A 20,226-nucleotide genomic window follows, 5' to 3' on the forward strand; every position below is an offset into this window, starting at 1 on the left:
GGTATCTCTGGTGTGCGCCGTACGAAATGAGCTACACAGCCGATTTTAAACTAAGGTGGTGGAGCATGCATTGATGCACATGGAAACGGCGCATGGAACATGGAAACCCAGTGCGTGTACGCTATGGGCGAAAACGAGAAGTTCTTGGGCGGTGAACAGGGATCGGCGTGCGTTTCATGGGCACAGAGAAGGGAAGTTTGCCGGTGCCAGAAAAGACATTTTGGGGTGCCTTGACGGCACGGAGGACTGTGCACTGTGGGCCAACAACAAAAGTGAGGCCGCAAGTGACTTCAGCAAGGAGCACAGCTCCATGGCGATGGGGGACGATGACGAGTTGCGAATAAAATAAAAATTTCATTAAATAGTTACCTACGTGATTTTATGAAAATGTTGAGGCTCTGGCAGCGCTTCTCTTAGCAACTTTATTGTATGAAATGTCAACTTTTAAAGTCTGTTGCAATTTTTTTCCCGCATAATGAACCCTCTTCTGAAATTCATGCTGAATTTTCTGGAAAAAAAAAGTGGGTTCATTATGCGAGTAAATACGGTATGCGTGTTCAAAAGTTCTGAGGATAATAACTTGGAGATGTGGTGTTTAGCGCGAGCTGTAACTGCCAATCTTGGATTGCATAAGGCAGACATAGGTGGAATGTACTGAAAGGCTGCATCGTCAAGGTCTGGTGGAGCTCTCGCCTGGGAGTTAGGGAGGTATTCCCTCTGGTGCTGTGTGCAATGCATGTGGCAGATGGTGGGTTACCCCATACCATAGAATGCAATACCTGCGAGGGGCCAGGAAAACTTGCACTTAGGACAAGTGTAGCCACACTCTGCGCATTGCAGAGATTGGGGTCGGTCCTTTGCTTGCTTGTGGGGCTCAACTGCAAGAGTTTCCAGCATCTTGGGACCATGCCATTGGATATTGTAATTGCAGATTCATTGCGATGGAAGTAAAAGGGTTGTTTGTAACACTGTCGCCATCACCTGTTCTTGTGCAGGGCGATAAAGGCTGCTCTGGCAAGAGCTGGTGTTGTTGGCATACCAAGGTAAGCGGCATGGTGCCCAGTGGGGTTTCCTGCTCACTCCTTCTCTCTCTCTGGCTGCATGCAATGTCTTGCCTCCAAAAAGCTGCTCCTCCTCTTCTTCTCTGCTGCCTCCCGCCTGGAAGACTAGTGATTTTGTTGTTCTGTCTTGAGGGAAACAAGAAATCACTATCTTCGGACGGTGGGCAGCCTGTGCGGCGAAGCCCCCTGGTCTGTCTGGAGCTGCGAGCCTGCCTTCTTCCCCTCTCTCTCTTCACACACACAGTGTTGTTGCTGCCGCTGCTGCTGCATGCCCCTTCTGCTGCGTTACACACTTCTTCAGCAAGCTGCCAGGTGTAACGTTCCTTTCTCCCCCCCCCTTTTGCAGGTTTTGGCACTGAGCATATTCTCCCACCCCAGGATGCCGGCCAGCTGGTTGTTTTTTCCTGTCATTGACTTAAGGCGGGACATTGCTCTTCAATTCCCTCTCTCCCTGTACACGGCTGCCTCCCATTGTGTTCTCACTGAGCGCTGGGTTCATTTCTTTTTTTTTTTTTTCCTTTCCCTTTTTGTTTTCCCCCTCCCGAGTGAAGTTGACCATGAGTAGCAGGTTGTTTCCAATGTTCACTGGAATAAAGTAGGAAACGACAACGCCTTCACTTGGAAGCTGCACTTGAAAAATGGCCATTTTGCATCTAGCTCTCATGACGTCAAAGATTATCATGTTGTAAGAGAATGAAATGTCTGAACCTGTTGAAGCTTTCAGTTTATTTTCAACTCATGAGGAGTAATGTATTTCCCCGTGGCTTACCAAGAGCCATGTCCCCCCCCCCTGAGAATCCACTTATATAAAGGGTTATCGGTTGGCAACTAAAGAGGTCCATTGTGTTTCGTTTTTCATATTGTGAGTGCATGTTAGAAAAGGGGAGTTTGAAACTGCATGAGCCGAGAAGTTACAATCGGTATTTTTTTTTTTTGCACCATTGAAAGTCTATACTGAAGCTGGCAAACTTCATCCGCCCACTTGTTGCAGCATGGCACCTTTCCAGTGCAAATGTCCATTTTATTTCATCAGTCTTTTAGTTGTGGTGCTGTAGTTATCTTTGATGCCATGTACAAAAATGGGGGGGAAAGATGAAGAATAAAGGTTCTTTAAGTATGTTTTGGACACTGCCACGTCTTTGTTCGTAAGTGGTGATACATGTGTTGGAGCTTTAGAAGTCAAGTAACACATTCTTACAAGATTGCTTGTGAACCCTTTATTTGTTCTGAGCAATAATACAAGTTGCAAAACAACTTGTCCTCTAATATAGTTGCACTTGGGCGCCTTAAAAATGAGTTGAAAGACATTAGGCTGTGAACTACACTAAACGGAAACTTCCCGATAAACTAGAAACTGCGATCCACAGACTGCACGTGGCCGCCTTAATTAAATGAACTGAAAGGTGAGGTGACAAACTGTACACCAAAAAAAAAAAACCTCTAGGAAACTGCGAAAGTACACTTTGTGCACGAGACTAGGCACTGATGAACGGCTAGAAAGCAGTTTCATAAACAGTGACTGAACTATTAATTTTACACAACTTCGTGGTAGAATACATCACCCAGGCAATGCAACTGCACCTGACGTGTTGGAGCTTTACAAGTCGAGTGAGGCATTCTTTCAAGATTCCTTGTGAACCCTCTATTTGTTCTGAGCAATAATACAAGTTGCAAAACAGCTTGTCAACTTCTCATTTAATATAATTGCACTTGGGCACCTTACAAAACACGTTTAAAGAATAGAAACCTCCCGATAGACTAGAAACTGCGATCCACAAACTGCACCTGCAAGATTCCTTGTGAACCCTTTATTTGTTCTGAGCAATCATACAAGTTGCAAAATAGCTTGTCAACAACTTGTCATCTAATAATTGCACTTGGGAACCTTAACGCAGAAGGTGAAAGAACGGGAACCTCCCAACGGGAACCTCCCAATATACTAGAAACTGCGATCCACAAACTGAACCGGCAAGATTCCTTGTGAACCCTTTATTTGTTCTGAGCAATCTTACAAGTTGCAAAACAGCTTGTCAACAACTTGTCATCTAATAATTGCACTTGGGAACCTTAACGCACAAGGTAAAAGAACGGGAACCTCCCAATATACTAGAAACTGCACAATCATACAAGTTGCAAAACAGCTTGTCAACAACTTGTCATCTAATAATTGCACTTGGGAACCTTAAAAACGCACAAGGTAAAAGAAGGGAACTTCCCGATAGAATAGAAACTGCGATCCACAAACTGCACCTGCAAGATTCCTTGCGATATTTGTTCTGAGCAATAATACAAGTTGCAAAACAGCTTGTCAACAACTTGCCATTTTATATAATTGCACTTGGGCACCTTAAAAAACACGTTTAAAGAATAGAAACCTCCCGTCAGACTAGAAACTGCGATCCACAAACTTGCCCTGCAAGATTCCTTGTGAACCCTTTATTTGTTCTGAGCAATCATACAAGTTGCAAAACAGCTTGTCAACAACTTGTCATCTAATAATTGCACTTGGGAACCTTAACGCACAAGGTAAAAGAACGGGAACCTCCCAATATACTAGAAACTGCACAATCATACAAGTTGCAAAACAGCTTGTCAACAACTTGTCATCTAATAATTGCACTTGGGAACTTTAAAAACGCACAAGGTAAAAGAAGGGAACTTCCCAATATACTAGAAACTGCGATCCACAAACTGAACTGGCAAGATTCCTTGTGAACCCTTTATTTGTTCTGAGCAATCATACAAGTTGCAAAACAGCTTGTCAACAACTTGTCATCTAATAATTGCACTTGGGAACCTTAACTAACGCACAAGGTAAAAGAACGGGAACCTCCCAATATACTAGAAACTGCGCAATCATACAAGTTGCAAAACAGCTTGTCAACAACTTGTCATCTAATTGCACTTGGGAACCTTAAAAACGCACAAGGTAAAAGAAGGGAACTTCCCGATAGAATAGAAACTGCGATCCACAAACTGCACCTGCAAGATTCCTTGTGATATTTGTTCTGAGCAATAATACAAGTTGCAAAACAGCTTGTCAACAACTTGCCATTTATATAATTGCACTTGGGCACCTTAAAAAACACGTTTAAAGAATAGAAACCTCCCGATAGACTAGAAACTGCGATCCGCAAACTTGCCCTGCAAGATTCCTTGTGAACCCTTTATTTGTTGTGAGCAATCATACAAGTTGCAAAACAGCTTGTCAACAACTTGTCATCTAATAATTGCACTTGGGAACCTTAACGCACAAGGTAAAAGAACGGGAACCTCCCAATATACTAGAAACTGCGCAATCATACAAGTTGCAAAACAGCTCAACTTGTCGTTTAATAATTGCACTTGGGAACCTTAAAAACGCACAAGGTAAAAGAAGGGAACTTTCCGATAGAATAGAAACTGCGATCCACAAACTGCACCTGCAAGATTCCTTGTGATATTTGTTCTGAGCAATAATACAAGTGTTGCAAAACAGCTTGTCAACAACTTGCCATTTTATATAATTGCACTTGGGCACCTTACAAAACACGTTTAAAGAATAGAAACCTCCCGATAGACTAGAAACTGCGATCCACAAACTTGCCCTGCAAGATTCCTTGTGAACCCTTTATTTGTTCTGCGCAATCATACAAGTTGAAAAACAGCTTGTCAACAACTTTTCATCTAATAATTGCACTTGGGAACCTTAAAAACGCTCAAGGTGAAAGAACGGGAACCTCGCAATTGACTGGAAACTGCGATCCACAAACTGCACCGGCAAGATTCCTTGTGAACCCTTTATTTGTTCTGAGCAATCATACAAGTTGCAAAAGAGCTTGTCAACTTGTCATCTAATAATTGCACTTGGGAACCTTAACGCACAAGGTAAAAGAACGGGAACCTCCCAATCGACTAGAAACTGCGATCCACAAACTGCACCGGCAAGATTCATTGTGAACCCTTTATTTGTTCTGAGCAATCATAAAAGTTGCAAAACAGCTTGTCAACAACTTGTCATCTAATAATTGCACTTGGGAACCTTAAAAACGCACAAGGTAAAAGCAATAATACAAGTTGCAAAACAGCTTGTCAACAACTTGCCATCTTATATAATTGCACTTCGGCGCCTTAAAAACGAACAAGTTTAAAGAACTATAGACTAGAAACTGAGATACACAAACTGCACCTGGCCGCCTTAATTAAATGAACTGAAAGATGTGAGGTAACGAACTGTACACACAAAAAAAAAAAAAAAAAACTTAGAAACTGCAAAAGTACACATTGTGACACATGACTAGGCACTGATAAACGGCTATAAACAGTGACTGAACTATTAATTGCACACAACTTCGTGGCAGAATACATCACCCAGGCAACACAACTGCACCTGGCGACTGAAACAAGTTAAAATACATTAGGTGATGACTGTACACCAAAAAGAAACCTCTTGATGACTAGAAACTGCAAAAGTAAACCTTGTGAGAAAGAAAGCTATGCACCGATAAAGTGCGCTAGCAAGCAGTTGTCAGGTCTAACTGCCACACAACCTGAATGACATAACGGTATGAACTACACCAAATGGAAACCACCCGATAGACTAGAAACTGCGATCCACAAACTGCACCTGAATGCCTTCAATGAACTGAAACATGAGGTAACGAACTGCGCACAAAAAATAAAACGACCTTAAAAACTGCAAAAGTACACTTTGTAACACCAGACTAGGCACTGATAAAGGGAGAGGACATTAGGTGATGACTGCACACCAAAAAGAAACCTCTTGAAAGACATTAGGATATGAACTACACCAAACGGAAACCTCTAGATAGACTAGAAACTGCAATCCAAAAACTGTACCTGGCCGCCTTCAATGAACTGAAAGACGAGAGGTGACAAACTGAAAAAAAAAAAAAAAAAAGTATTACAAACTGCGAAAGTACACTTTGTAACGCAAGACTAGGCACCAGCAAACGGCTAGGACATTAGGTGATGACTGTACACCAAAAAGAAACTTCCTGATGACTAGAAACTGCAAAAGTAAACCTTGTGAGAAAGAAAGGTATGCACCGATAAAGTGCGCTAGCAAGCAGTTGTCAGGCCTGACTGCTGCACAACCTCCAAACTTGCAATGTCGTGACAAAAGAAGCCATCGTTGCAGCTACAGCACTGCATTCCAGTCCAGGAACGGCTGCGCACGGAAGTGTCCAATCTTCTTCTTGTCTGCTGTGTAGTTGAAGGACGTGTGGCAGACCTTGCAGAGGAAGAACGGGTCGTCTGTGAGTCTATCGTTCTCGTACACCACCCACCTGTGGGAAGATCAAGCGACACGACTGACCAAGCTGCTCAGTGCTTGCACTGTAGCACTCGCATCTGCAGAGCTGTGGCTACGGTGCCGCATGCTGTGGGGGAGGATATTGTGCAAACCGGGCTATCTGTGGCACGCCCCTTGTGGCTCACCACACTTTGCTAGTTCCCACCACTCTAGCATATAACTGTTTCATGGTTTCCAAGCATCATTCAAATGGCATATTAAAAACTATGCCATCGCAAAAGCCACACACGGTTGTCCTTGGTTTGGTTCTCTCGCACTGGCACAGCCGTTGAGAGAGCAAGAATTGTCTAGCCTAATTAGACGCAGTTTTATGCGATTAAGTTGCGCAGCTTGCACTTAACGATGACGAACAATGCTCTGCTCTGTTTAGAAGTAATGCTAGCCTTTTTCACTCTGCAATTTCCCTCCATTGCAACTGTTGTCCTTTAGATGGCACTAAGTCAGAGGGAGGCTAGTCCAATGAGCAGTTTTAAAATGAAAGCCCGCATTCTCTCTCCTATTCTCCTTTTCGCAACCTTGAAGAGACCGTCGGAGTCTAAAAGTGAGCCACTCTCCAGCCAACCCACATATCTGGGAGAGGGCAGTTTGCACAAATAGTCAGTTTGGGATAACAAGGAATTTTTTATCAACTTTCAGCAGAGATACGAACAATAAAGGGGCTCTTCTTGGCTACACTGTCTTTAAAATGAGCATATTTTAAATGATCTGGTAATTAAGTATGGTAAAAGAAGTAGCAGATGGTTTTGCTTGGCCAAGCAGAGAATATTGTGCAAAAATCAGTTGAAATTCCTGCTTGCAAGGCGTTATCCAATAACACCCCACAGTGGGTATGAGCTACATTGTGGGTTTGTAACTTTCAGAGTACGTAAACAAAATTTAGTATAAGGTAGATTTCTTGAGGTCCACCTCTGTAAATGCTTGCGCTCAAACTGATTGACGCACTGACTGGTGAAATCTACAGCGTAACCCTACTTGTATGTCCTCTGGTTTACGACGGACTAGTCGAGTCCCAGTGAAGTTACCACAGAAACAGTGCATTCAAAACCTCGATTAAATGAAAAAGCCATAGGCCTGTTCCGCAGACCTTGTCTGCTTAATTTAATCAGTTCTCTCTAACACAGATTTCTTCTCAGTCTCACCTTTTTCTCTCCCCTCCCCTACAGGCCGCCTGCTCCCCTGCACAATGCCTTCCCCCCCCTCTCCGCTGGCATCTCATCTTGTGCACCAGTCGCCGGGGCAGTGTGCAGGTGTTCATTTCTCCCACTGAGGTTGCGCTGGTTATGCAGACAGGCTTAGGCTTCAACACGTGTTTGTCATGATCGTGTGTGCCCTGATTCGCACTGGCTGGCGGGAATCGCAGCAGTGGACCCGGTGCACGGCTCGTTCTAATACAGAGTGATTGGCACCTGCACTTTCTTTTCGCATTTTCTTTTTTTTTAATGATATGGGTTTCCAAGCCATGCAAAGTATCAGTTTGTAGTTTAAATCAAGTATTTTTTTTTTTTGCAAATTCATTGTGCGAAATTGTATTTAAAGGTGCAATTGTTGCGGTTCGGATTTTACAAATGCCCACATTTTACACTTTTTCAAGTCCCGAGAAAGTCGTATAATCTGGGTTCTACTGTATAATGTGGGTGTGTGCAACGTTTCTAGACTAATGGCAGCAACTATGTGCTCAGGCTTACTGTATCGCTTTGAGATTTTATGTCAACCCGTACCTGCAGCTGGATGAGTACAATGAGCACTTCTTCCAGTGGTACCCAATAATGACGATGGCGCATCTCAAAGCGTGACGTTAAGCCTAACATCTGAGGCTTGCATTAAGTATAACCTTCAAGTTGGGCCTTGTGACGTGCCAAAACACCGTACTTGAATGTCAAGTTGTCAATGTCAACTATGTTGCACCCCATTGCGTGTTGTTGAGCTTAACGCCAAGCCATTGCATGCCCGCACCGTGCATCAGCAAGTGCATCAGCAAGTGCATCAGCACTTGCCCTGCCTCTACTGTGCATCAACCTTTGAGCAAGTGAGTCATACACATAAAAAAGCAAGCAGCTTCATGCCCTTTCCCACAAAACCACCAAAGGCAGCGGTTTCGACTACTTTCCGACTTCAAAACTGATAAGGACTAGTGGTAGAAATGATGCATGTGTAATAGTGCAAGTAAAATTGGAACTGCATATGCATACAGTTCAAGAGTATTTGCAGCGGGAGGTAAAAAGTGTGGGACAGCACTTGAATCCCCCTGGGAAGTGTTGGTGACTTACGTGCATGTGGACTGCTTGCAGAGCATGCACAGCACCCGCTTGCCGAATGGGAAGGTCTTCAGCACAATCGGGTAGTCCATCACGTTCTGGCTGTCGCTGGGGTGGATGACCCTGGCGGGGAATTTGAGCATCGCCTCAAGTTCACCGCTACACAGCTTCTCCTAAGAGGGACTCGAGAACAGAGGCTGACAAAGAATGCGACAATGGCAGGGCAGAGCAGAAATGGGACAGCAGTTAAAAGCAACATTAATATCAGTCTTGGATATTGTGAATTACTGCTTATGCCAAACAGCTGCAAAAAAATCCCCTTTAAAATTACACGTGCCAGTAGGCATGTGCCAATAGTCCCTTCTCCTTTTGAAGTGAACAAGGTTTCTTTTTTTTTGTCTGAGTAGTCTATAAACAAAGTGGATACTTGCAATTGTGAACATGAAATCTGAAACTTACAATTTTTGGGTATGCTTCGGTAACTGGTGCAAAAAGAAAAGGATTAAAAAAGATTGTAGGGCATAAAAAAAAAGACGCTAACTGCTGTTGCTTCAAACCAATCGGTTATCATCATTTTTTTGAGCAACAACAAAAGGGAAAAATCATAAAAGGCAGCTTCACGAATGTTTTTGCATGCTCTAGGGGGGGAAACTTGGCCCATAAGAGCAACGTAAGGTGTGCAGCCACGGCAACCTAATTTTCTTTCTTCGTCTTTCCTTATTGACTAGCTTAATTATACGCAGTTTTATGCAATTTAAGTTGTCTAGCTTGCACTTGACGACAAACAATGCTGCTCTTCCTCTCCTCATAGATCCCCACTGTCATGCCCTCAGATCGACAGTGCGTAAGGAGTGGAAAACATTACTCATAGATCCCTACTGCCATGCTGTCTGACTGACAGTGCTTTATATGATAATGACCGTTTTGCAACCGTCCGCTCATTGGTTCATTGAAATTTGAACATCTGCGCTGCAATTTTCTCGCAGGCACAAAAATATATTAAAACACGAATACCAGGTGCTTTATTTCCTAAAGTGATGGACGTTGTTTTGAAGCAACGTGGTGTTGGCATTCGAATGCATGTATTCTGGGGTTGGGGCATCACTTGGAGGGGCGGGAAACAGTGAAAATTGCGTGGGGCTTGGCGAGGTGTTCACATGCAGCTTGCGCCTTTGTCGCTTAAAAACGATGCTCCAGGTATATGAGCTTGGTTTATGAATGGTCCGCTGAAATCACGACTTCGTTTTGGAGTTTTTTTTTTTTTTTCTCCCCTGCTCGTCGCTAAAACGACCAGACGGCCAAGGGAAGGAAGCATAGCGGAGTCCCACGCGTGGCTTCCCCACCCACCTCATGTCCGAGAAGACCATCAGGTGCTCGCAGTAGCCCTGGTGGACGTAGACGTATGGGTAGCCCAAGCGCAGCTCCAGATCATCGAAGGTGCTCTCCTCCATGCGGGCCGTCTTGAAGGGACCCACCTTGCGCCTGGGATTCTTCGCCCAATCGATGATTACCCTGAGGGCGAGAAATCGGCATGCACTTGGGCCTCTGGCACCAAATTATGCACTAGCAGCCAATCAAACAGACTCGTACGCAGGAGGCTCTCCCATTGAGAGTGCTGATGCCCAGAGCTGTAGAGCAGGATGTGCTGGATGAAAGCCTAGTCCAATGGGAATGTAAATATGCTGGAGTCATTTACGCTCCGTTCCCAAGTGATAGCTAAACATGTCCCTTGCAATGAAATCTACATCACACTGAACACAGTGCCTGCAACCACCACCAAACAGCTTTAGTCGACTGTGGCAGCCACTGTTGCCGCAGTATCTACGTGGCACACGTCTCCAGTTCTCCATGCCAGTTCTCATGCAGTTATCCATCATTGGATGCTTGTTCAAGATTGCCTGTGAGTAAACTTCTTTAGAATAAATCTAAACTGCTGCAGCCCCAGCTTCCCTTGCTCCGCATTTCCCTTTCAACACTGCCGGAAATCACTACAGTGGGACATGCAGCTGACCCTACAGTAAATCTTGTAGCTCTGGACATCACCTCTCTTTTATTGGGCACATGTGCGCACACGAGGTGAAATCTGGCAACAAACGAAGCCATCTGACAGTTTTTTGTCACCTTTTAGCATGGTGGCTGTCTGCATCTATCCATGCAGCATCATGGCTCTTCTATGAAATCCTGCCTTATAATAAATTCAAGTTTACAAATTGTGGCATTTCTGTGCCCGCCCTCAATTATTTTTAGCAACGCAAACACGTCGGGCCACTAGACAGAAGCCACAGCTGTGCACAACTCCTATAGCCGCTCCCACTGTGCCCAAGTCTAAACCAGTGATCAGGCCAAACCACACGAGATGATCTCGAAAAAGGCGAAGTGACACGTGTGGAACAGACGGGCGGGTATGAAAGGAGTCCAAGCAGTACAAAGCAGTACACCTACTGGCTGTAGTCCTTGCACGATGGGTCAGACATGTCGTTGTAAAACGTGTCCCCTATGTAAAAGAAGCCCGACTTGTACAGATCCTGCAATGCAAACAAAGAGCGTGTCAGCGTGCAGCCCTTTTGGCCACCTTTTCGTGAGGCTAAAAGGGCAAAGAAAACGATGACAAACCGAAGCCCTGGGCCCAACGGGATCGTCTGTGCTCTCGCTGAAGTCTCCCACCAAGGCAGCGTCCGAGATGCAACTGATCTTCGTACGCAGGCTGCGCAGTTTCTGGCAGCCGAGCACTGCTATTTCTGCCTGGATCTGGAGAAGAGAGATAGAGAAAAAAAGATTGTGTGAGTGCACTGGCAGCACCAAACAGAAGGACTTATCTCCCAAAGATGCCCTATGGTGAGGGGGAACCCATTTTAGAGCCACACCTAGTGCCTCCTGTGTGCTACCCTCTCCCCCTGCCCACTGGGATTTTTGACAAAATGGTTGCAAGCAAGCCCACAAAGGTCTGTTTTGCATGCCATTGAGGCTTGCTGCCACAGGTTGCTTGCAACTGAGCAGCGACTAGCTGTTCCCTGTAATGCATGTGCATTCAGTTCACTTCGTTGTAGTGCGAGATCGCCCAGGAAAATGTTAAGCTAATTTACTGGGCACCTCTGGAGATTTTCACCCACGCCATGGATGGCTGTAACAGTAGTGCCTCTTCTTCAAGGGTGCTGCGAGGATTGGCTACATTTCAGACTGCAACCATTTGCTGAGCATGTTAACTGCCAAAGTGAAAGGACATAAATACCCTGGCAACGTTGTTGGAGTGTGCATGCAATGCACTTGCTGATGAGCAATACACGCATCTTGGCGCACTTGGCGAATGCCAAACGCCACTAGGACATTGCACACACACAAGCGAAGACCACGCTTGGCTTGACTGTTTCAACACCTTTTGGTAAGATCAGAGCTTTGGCCATGTACCCACCACAGCACAGTGTACTGACTGAAACCGTAGAGCACAGCCAGGAGGGAGGATGGCAGTGCTGTAGCCTTGGTAGAGCTACATTCAATCGCAAACACCGCCCCCTTTTTGTGTCGCCCCTGCGTAGGAGTAATTTGAGCCCCTCGCAAAACGTGGCTGAGACCTGCCTTGTAAGAGAGGCAGCCGGCCATGCGCATTTTCCTGGAACCAGGAGGCGGCCTCATGGGCTTGTACACCTGCACCACCAGCACCACCTCCCCAGGAGCCACCCTCTCCTCTGGCAGGCACGCCTCGGAGGAAGGCGGCACCGGCACAGCGTTCTGGGGGCCACGAGGAAAGAGAGAGAGAGAGAGAGAGAAAAAGAGCGCAATGCGTTGGCATACCTTCCTGGCCACTGAAGACATCTCGCAGCCTATAGCTGCTGCTGCTGCTGCTGCAGGGACAGCACACGTGACAACGTATAAACCAAGTAGTGAAAACAGCATGGGAAAAAGATGAAACACGAAGAATGATGTACGCTCATCATGCTCTCCTACAATTGAGTGTCACCATAGGCACGCTCCCTTTTCTCCGCCCCAACCGATGCAGCAATGGCACACGCAGTGCCACCACGACTGAGCAGCACCAACGGATGTACCCTGTTGGCAGCAAGCCTTTCCACAATGGCTAGAAGGCAGCTCAACCTACACAGTGCTATCCTGCTCAAGTCGGTGAGGGCAAATAACTCACCTCTGCCTTTCCTGTTCACACACATTTGGCGCCATTGCCAATCCCTTGATAGGGGGATGAAACGGCGAGGGCTGCTTGTGGGAGCTGACAGGTTTTGAGGGTTTAGCACTGCAACCGTGCACGTTGAAAACTATTCCAAGGACAAAATTCATAAGAACTACTGGGAACCAAACCCAGGCCGCTGCCACCCTTGGAAGTGAGAATAATAAACACCACACCTAGAAAGAGTGGGCTGGCATCAGTGAGTATTCCAGGGTGGAACTTTCCTCACTGAAGGCACCGGCTTTTACCTTTATCCCATAAAGACTGATCACTGCGAAGAAAGGTCAGCAGGGGTGTCTAAAACAGTGTTTCTGTGACAATTTGCAAAGGAGCATCAGAGCGACGAGCAACAGCTGCGACAAATAACATTGCCCTGAGCATATGGCAATGCAACTTGAGGCATTGCTGTCATTCTGTAGAGAATTTTTTTTTTTTTTTTTTGCACAGCATGATTGCTGCCAAAGAACATAACTGCACGCGAGGATCGTCTGGGAGCCTGGAAGAGGAGGAGATCACTGTGGATATTCTTAGAATGCTCAGGTTAGGAAAAAATTAAAACAAGCTGTTGGGCAAGTTGGTACATTATGATAAAAAATTAGAGCGAGAGTCAGACAGCGAGCGCTCGCTTGTCCCGTTGTTCTTCCGTGTGTGATCTCAATTGTGCTGTAATTTTTTATAAGAAAAAATTGTTGCAAAAACACAATTAGTTGTAGAAAAGGAGGCACAACCACCGAGCAGCAGCTTGAAATGCTGAGAAAAATTAACACATATGCACAGACAAGGACATCGCAAATTCACTCACCATATTTGAGAGGACGCAAGTCTTGTGGAGGAACCGGTTTGTCTTGGTGCGATAATGGACATCCTTTCGTTTCAGCAGGTCTTTCTTCTGCAGCCTGCACATCAATTCCTTCGTTAATTCTTTCATTAACAACAAGACAGAAATCAGACTAAATTCCTTGCATTTAGACAGCCAACATTTAGAAACTGTTCCTCCCTCTAAGGCTGAATGCTCTGCTTGCCGTCTCGGTAAGGAAAGCCAAGAAAGTTCTATGACAACACTGCAGGATGCAGTTTACTATTTGGGGCTCAGACAAGAGCAGTGCAAGGTGGGAAAGCTGCAGATGCAGTGTGTGTAGAAAAAAGGGCATGCTGTTGTATCCACAGTCCAGATATCCAAGTGGACAGTAGTAGGCAAAGAACCCTGTGGCACAAGGCAACAATGCCAGCAGGGACACAGACTGAGCAAACTATCCAGTGTGCTGCAAGAGAAAATGGGCACCACTAGAAAAACGCCGCACGTTTCTCTCTCAATTTTGTGATGAGGTTCGGTTGGACTGCACAAGACACTGCCTCTGTTTGCGGGGACCTTCTTGGAGCCTGCCCCAATTTGGGGCAGGCCTAATTTGGGCCTGGGCCCAGTTTGCGGGGGCTACCACGCTGGCCAGTGGCTCAGTCACACGTTTACTAGCTCCAAAACTGCCCACGCCATCTCCCGCTGTCCCGCGTGCCATGCCAACACGGACATCGAAAGGCAGCCCTTAATTAGTTTCCCACCAACACTTCCTTTTGAGTGGAAACCTTGCTTCCACAAAGCGCTATTTCGGGTATATATAAAACGAAAGTGTGGGCATTCCACCTCTGCTGTGACAGGCAGTCGTACACTTGGGTAAAGTACAACCCATATCTATTCACCAATAAAGCCTCCTTCGTTGCTGCAGCATACAGGTTTGGGTACTCTCCTGTGTGAGTACCCGAACCCATGCGCTAGCCTTCAAGCAGTGCTGCATAGCAGTACAGCGTGGTATTTCTCGCTGTGTCTTAGCCACAAGGTAAGAAACAAGACTTGAGGAAAAACTTTCTTTCCTGAGGTGGCTGCATAATGTCGCAAACATTTGGCACAGGTTACACTAGTGGCATCTGTTGCGGGAGCAGAGAATGCGCAGACGCTGCGATGCACATTCAGCTGGGTAGCCAAAATGTGGCGTCGGCACGGAGTGAACGTGGCCACTATCATCTCGTAAATCATGTGCCACTATTATCTACGTCACCGTTGCAGCGTCGAGTTTTTGTAGACTGTGTTAGTTTTCATGCGGTTGCATCTACATGGGAGAAAACAATTCAGCAGCAGTGACGGCACATTTCAGGCGAGTCTCAGCAAGATGGAAACAATCACCAGTGCCTCCCAACAGGGAGCCACAAACAAACAACTATTCCGCCACTGCTGACTACTTATTGGTGAAACATGTTGCGCTGCTGCTGATATGGCACCACATGGTGATTGCATAGTCCTAGCACTCTGGCCAATGCGCGAGAGCAGGCTTGGCTGCCACGTGGAATGAGAGCGCCACTGTGGGAGCTTACTTCAGTGTCATGAGGCCAACGTCTTCGGGAATTTCAGTTGCATCCATGGTTTCCTCTCCGCAGCACAACTGACTCGGGCTGAAAAGAGACAGACAGAAGAAGGTAGTAGCAGTGCGATGCTGTCTGCTGCAAACAGAGGAGAATGCAAGCAAACATGAGTATTGCACACGTGACCGTCGCTATTGCAGGGCAACCATTCGTGGTTCCTCCTCAAGTGCTCCTCTTTCACGTGTCGCATGAGCAATGCCTACACAGCGCATTGCACAGCGGCATAAAAGAGTAATGTGACAGTCCCAAAGCAGCTCTTGCATGACCAACCAGCAGATACAAGCAGGTGCGGGCCTCCTTGAATGCCAGACCACTAAGTTAACATACCTCTGCTCATGTGTGACACTAAGATTGCTTTTGGGAAACAGGAGGCGCATAGGGTCTGCTAGCAATGCTAGCAAAAATAAAAATAAAAAGAGTGGACATTTGTGCTGTGGAGTGCTCCTCATAACTAACAAGAGAGGGAGAGTAGGTATTTATTCGTTGACCAGAGGCTGATGTTACAGGCCGCCTTGCCCCATGAAAGGCATCCCTAGTCCAGGATTCCTTAGCTTTGACTGGCTGCCCTCTCTTGGGACACCAGGTTGAGTTAGGTATCCAGGTCGAAGGCTAGCCAGGAATGCTCTCCACTGCTCGAAGGTGGGGTGGAGAAGGGGGGGCGTAAATATGGGGTGCGTTGGCACACCCATACTTAATGGGATAGGGTGTCAGGCTGGTGACAGAGAGCACAGAGGGAGAGAGAGAGAGAAACGTTTATTTGAGCTTTCTGAAATGGGAGTGGTTCCCTAGTCCGGGAACCCATGAGGTAAGCAGAGAGCCTTCGCTCTGGATGCCAGAAGTTGCTGTACATCCAGACAGCCGCTGGTCACCAGGTTCTCCCACAGCTCAGGGGTGGGAAGAGGGGATCGGAGAGGTGGAAGCTTGGGATTGCGCCCACACTGTATTATAAAATGAGGTAGAGTTCTGGGTTGTGAACAAGGTTGTTAGGTGGGCAAGACGAGGTGGAGGCGGATGAGATGAGGGTAGGTATTCGTCTGGAGTCACCGGCAAGTTGTAGCTTCCTCTCGGGAGAGGCACGATTGCCCGGGGGCCCTATAGTGGTGTGACATTGGTGAAGATGCTAATACTAGCACAGAAGCAGGTAACGAGGGTGCTGACACCCCATGGCTGTGCAGCGACAGTGAGGGCATAACTTCCAAATTGGTGGGCCTCTTAGATTAAAGGTCAAAGAAGTGAGCAAAACATTTACCATATCTCGTATCAAGCCAGCAGTCATGCAGTGGTCAGTGCTAGGTAGTCTTCTGACACCTTCCGAATGATTTAATGATGGCCCTTCTGTTCCCACCAGATTATTTGCAGATGCTGCACTATCTACACTCAAACTGAGTTCACTGCTTACCAGATTAAACCAAATGATTAGTATCTGTACAAAATAAATGAACGATTGATGTGGCAAATGGCAATTGCCCTTGAATTTCTAAAATCAGTTTTTACGGCTGTTACAAATTAAGACCATTAAAATTTGATCACAAACTATATAATAACCCCTTAAAAAGGTCAGCATGTCCAAGTACCTGGGAGTAACCAACTTTTGACCTGACCAGGACAAGGAGAGTTGGTAGAGCAAATAAAAGTTCAATATATCTTTAGTGTACACCCAACAAACTCACATGAGCAGAAACAAGATGTTAGCGTGACCAATATTGGACTATGCCTGTGAAGTCTGGTATACACATGTAAAAAATTGTGAAAAAAACTGAGAGAGTATTCAAAGATGTGCACTGCACTTAATTTAGACTCGGTACTGGAGGAGACAAGGTTCAGTTTCACTTATTATGACTGAGATGACCTGCAGTACATTCAACCTTGAAAAATACACGAGGCTAAGTCTATTCTACAGTATCTACAATAACCATCTACTCGTCAGCCATCATTGACATAGGACAGATAACAATATAATCACTACCAATCAAGAATATTTTATGTATCCTTTTTTTTATTAAAAGAATTAACAGTGCACTTGTTGTGTATGCTTTGATGTAACATTATCTTCCCAGTGCATGTACACGTTTTCATCTCGACTTGTTTTCATTGCGAAATGCCATACATCAAGATTATTTCTACATCGTAAGTACTTTGGTTGTCAAGCTAATTTTTCCACTCCTACTCTGGTCTTCCAGACAAGTGATAGTATGTGCAAATAAATAAATGAAAAGCTGGAAGACCCAGAAAACGACGAGCCAAAATATTTCTACAACAGCTGTGAATAAATCTATACTCTCCAACTTTTCGGTAGCTGGTGCTAACAAGAGAATTCTTGTGAAAAGGGGAAGGAGAAAATAAAAATACACGGGTGCATTTTCTCCGTGCCTTACTGTTCTGAAAGACTATTGTGCACAGGCACAACCTGTGTAACACACAAACTCATGTAATGATGTCGCACTACTTATGACGTGTTTCCATGCTATCTCAGCCTTCAAAATTTTTCTTTTACCCATTTCAAACAGCGACTCTTTGTTTGTCCATGCACAAGTCGTACAGGTCAGTCATACTAGCAATCCACTAAATCCCTGTGAGTTTGAGCACATAAACGTAGTCAAACGGCAAAACACAAACTACTGTTGAGACAAAAAAAAAAGCAACAGTTAAATAACTATGTTAACAACACTTCGACCACATAAACAACTTCGGTGGTGTTACCACCACCACCATCGGCAATGAGGCACCACTATAAGGGGGCGCTTTCGTCACCATCACCATTGTTAGCAGTCAAAAGGCGATAATCATTTGAGGGTCACTCCATAGAGGAAAAAGGATTTAACATCTTTGAAAATGTTAGTATACGCTTTTGAACTTTGGGAACCATGAGTAAAAAAAAAATGGTGTAATATTCTGAAGAGTATTTAGCAATGTGCACTGAAGGCAAAAAATTACTAGGGCACCTAAGCACTAATGACAGTGATTTCAAATCAACAAACTGGACACCCTCATCAGAAAAGCCTACAAAGCAGCCCTCGGCCTCCCAACCTACACATCTAACGATCGTCTCCTCAAACTCGGCCTGCATAATACCTTAAGTGAACTGTTGGAAGCACAGCGCGCATCACACCTCCAGAGACTCATATTGACACCAGCAGGAAGAAAAGTTCTCCAGGACATCGGACGCACTACCCCTTCTTCACAGCAAGCACCGCAACGTATTCCTCTCACCATCCGTCAACGCCTCAAGGTCCATCCTGTTCCAAAACGCATGCATCCTACCTACAACCGGGGACGCCGAGAGGCCAGGGTGAGGCTCCTTGAAAAACGACACAGCTCAGACCCTCACACACGGTACACAGACATTGCTCGATCTACAGACCACAAGCACACAACCCTGGTAGTCCTCGACTCAACTGGCTGACCAGCTCGGCGCCGGAGCGTCAACTCGCGCTGGTGCAACGAGCCACGGATGCAGCGCAGGCCCGCGGCCTCCTGGACGAAGGAGGCTGACCACACCCCTTTCCCTACCCCTTGAACTCAGTAAAGAACGTTTTTCACCACCACCACCTTGTCCATTTTTTCCTTCTTCTCCTGGTATAACTATGACTCCACACAGTATGCCGGTGTTTGCATCGGCAAGTAGTGAGGACACTTATCAGGATTGTACTTTAATTCGTCTCAAATGGGCATTATCAAATTACTATTGCAGTCCTCGGAGGACATGCATGCGAAATAAGAAGTGACGGAAACACAGTCGAAACAAGTTGTGTCCATGGGCCGTGATCCTTCGATCTTACGAATTGATGGAAATTGACATAAAGAGAAGCTTTCATTGGACTAGCTGAAATGGACTAGCGTGTGGCATTTTTTAGTGTTATACTGCTTAATTGTGTAGTTGCTGATTTTTCAAAACGGTAAGCACTGGCGAGTGCATCGTGAGATACGACATCTAACCAGAAACTTACAACGTCGCAACCCCTTGTCGCTTTCCGGGCTGCCTCGCGGCAGCGGTACCGGCAGGCCAGTCCTATCAGTTGCAACTTCCATTCCCGGCACCGCGGGGCGATGCACGACTAGCGTTATCTTGGTTATCTGGTGTAAGATAAAACCCAGCGCCGCATTCGGCAAGGCTGCAACGCACAAACTGTGAAAGACCGCAAGGCGGCGACGGCGACAAGATAAGCGTATCCACCAGCCCACGCCAGCCCACGTGGCCAGAAAACAGCATCAGAACATCCGCGTAGGGATGCGGCCTTTGGCAAGCTGCAAGTGGGCATATTTTTTTTCCGCAGTCTTCCTTTTCTTCTCGTCGAAGAATAAAATAAAACGATTGAAGCGTGGTTTTATGCTCCGAAGGGCTGGTCACTAGGTTAGGGGTGCTTTTGTCTTTTGCTACTACCGCCTCCGAGGCGGTACCACTCGTACCACACGCATGACATTTAAGCATGCTGCTTACCCGCAGTCATCCTCCAATGACTTTAACGCAGATTGCGAAATGTTCATGCGCCGCATTAAGGCTTTTCTCATGTCGCCATCATCTTCGCTTTGGCTGAATTCCTTCAATACTTTCATCCAATTTTGCTTAAATTCTGCTACTTTTATACGTTCACCTACCCAAGACCTCAAGCTCGGTTCATGAACTGTTTCCATGACAGTGTGTAAAAGTGTTCACGCAGAACTATTATTGTAACGTCGGCGGCTGGCTTTTCCCTCAACCAAGAAATAGCTCTAACTGTCAAAATGATAGAATAATGGTGTCATGGCGGAGTTAATAATACTACGATACTAACTGCGCGCGCATGCTTATCAACATGATGCACATGATGATGATGGCCCTAAAGACGCTTGTCGGCATCATGTCGGCACCGTGCTTTTTGGCAGGAATGCTTTGGGTAATAAGGCATGATTGGCTGACATAATATTTACTGTAGTTTGTGAGAAACAAATTTTTAAATTGCCTGAGCAGCTTTGCTGAACGTCTTCCAGCCTCACTTGCAAATGCACTTCTTGTTCTTCCGGTAATTT

At 45.8% G+C, this 20,226-nt stretch overlaps 2 protein-coding genes across 3 annotated transcripts in view; one reads left to right on the plus strand and one right to left on the minus strand.

The window, feature by feature from the left end:
* Positions 1–2,187, plus strand: part of LOC144170526 (heterogeneous nuclear ribonucleoprotein K-like) — a 32,567-nt gene extending 30,380 nt beyond the window's left edge. Inside the window, exons 12-13 of the mRNA XM_077700382.1 lie at positions 996–1,043; positions 1,408–2,187. Coding sequence (XP_077556508.1) covers positions 996–1,003 — 8 coding nt within the window. The 3' untranslated portion in view covers positions 1,004–1,043; positions 1,408–2,187. The remainder of the gene's footprint in view (positions 1–995; positions 1,044–1,407) is intronic.
* A 3,076-nt stretch (positions 2,188–5,263) lies between these two features.
* LOC144170525 (snRNA-activating protein complex subunit 3-like) lies at positions 5,264–20,030 on the minus strand. Of its 2 annotated transcripts, none has more exons than XM_077700379.1 (9): positions 19,658–20,030; positions 15,172–15,249; positions 13,610–13,703; positions 12,204–12,356; positions 11,244–11,378; positions 11,073–11,155; positions 9,978–10,142; positions 8,643–8,753; positions 5,264–6,349 (listed from the first exon to the last, which is right to left on the minus strand). In XM_077700379.1, exons 1-9 carry the CDS (start codon positions 19,849–19,851, stop codon positions 6,202–6,204), a joined length of 1,161 nt encoding a protein of 386 aa, XP_077556505.1. In that variant the 5' UTR covers positions 19,852–20,030; the 3' UTR covers positions 5,264–6,201. The 2 variants fall into 2 exon arrangements, with proteins under 2 accessions (XP_077556505.1, XP_077556507.1); XM_077700381.1 differs by lacking the exon at positions 19,658–20,030 and adding an exon at positions 19,167–19,371.
* Positions 20,031–20,226: the final 196 nt, after the last annotated feature.

This window comes from Haemaphysalis longicornis, unplaced genomic scaffold (genome assembly GCF_048455015.1).
Source record: "Haemaphysalis longicornis isolate Haplotype H1 unplaced genomic scaffold, Haemaphysalis longicornis Haplotype H1 scaffold_2, whole genome shotgun sequence".
Lineage (NCBI taxonomy): Eukaryota > Metazoa > Arthropoda > Arachnida > Ixodida > Ixodidae > Haemaphysalis > Haemaphysalis longicornis.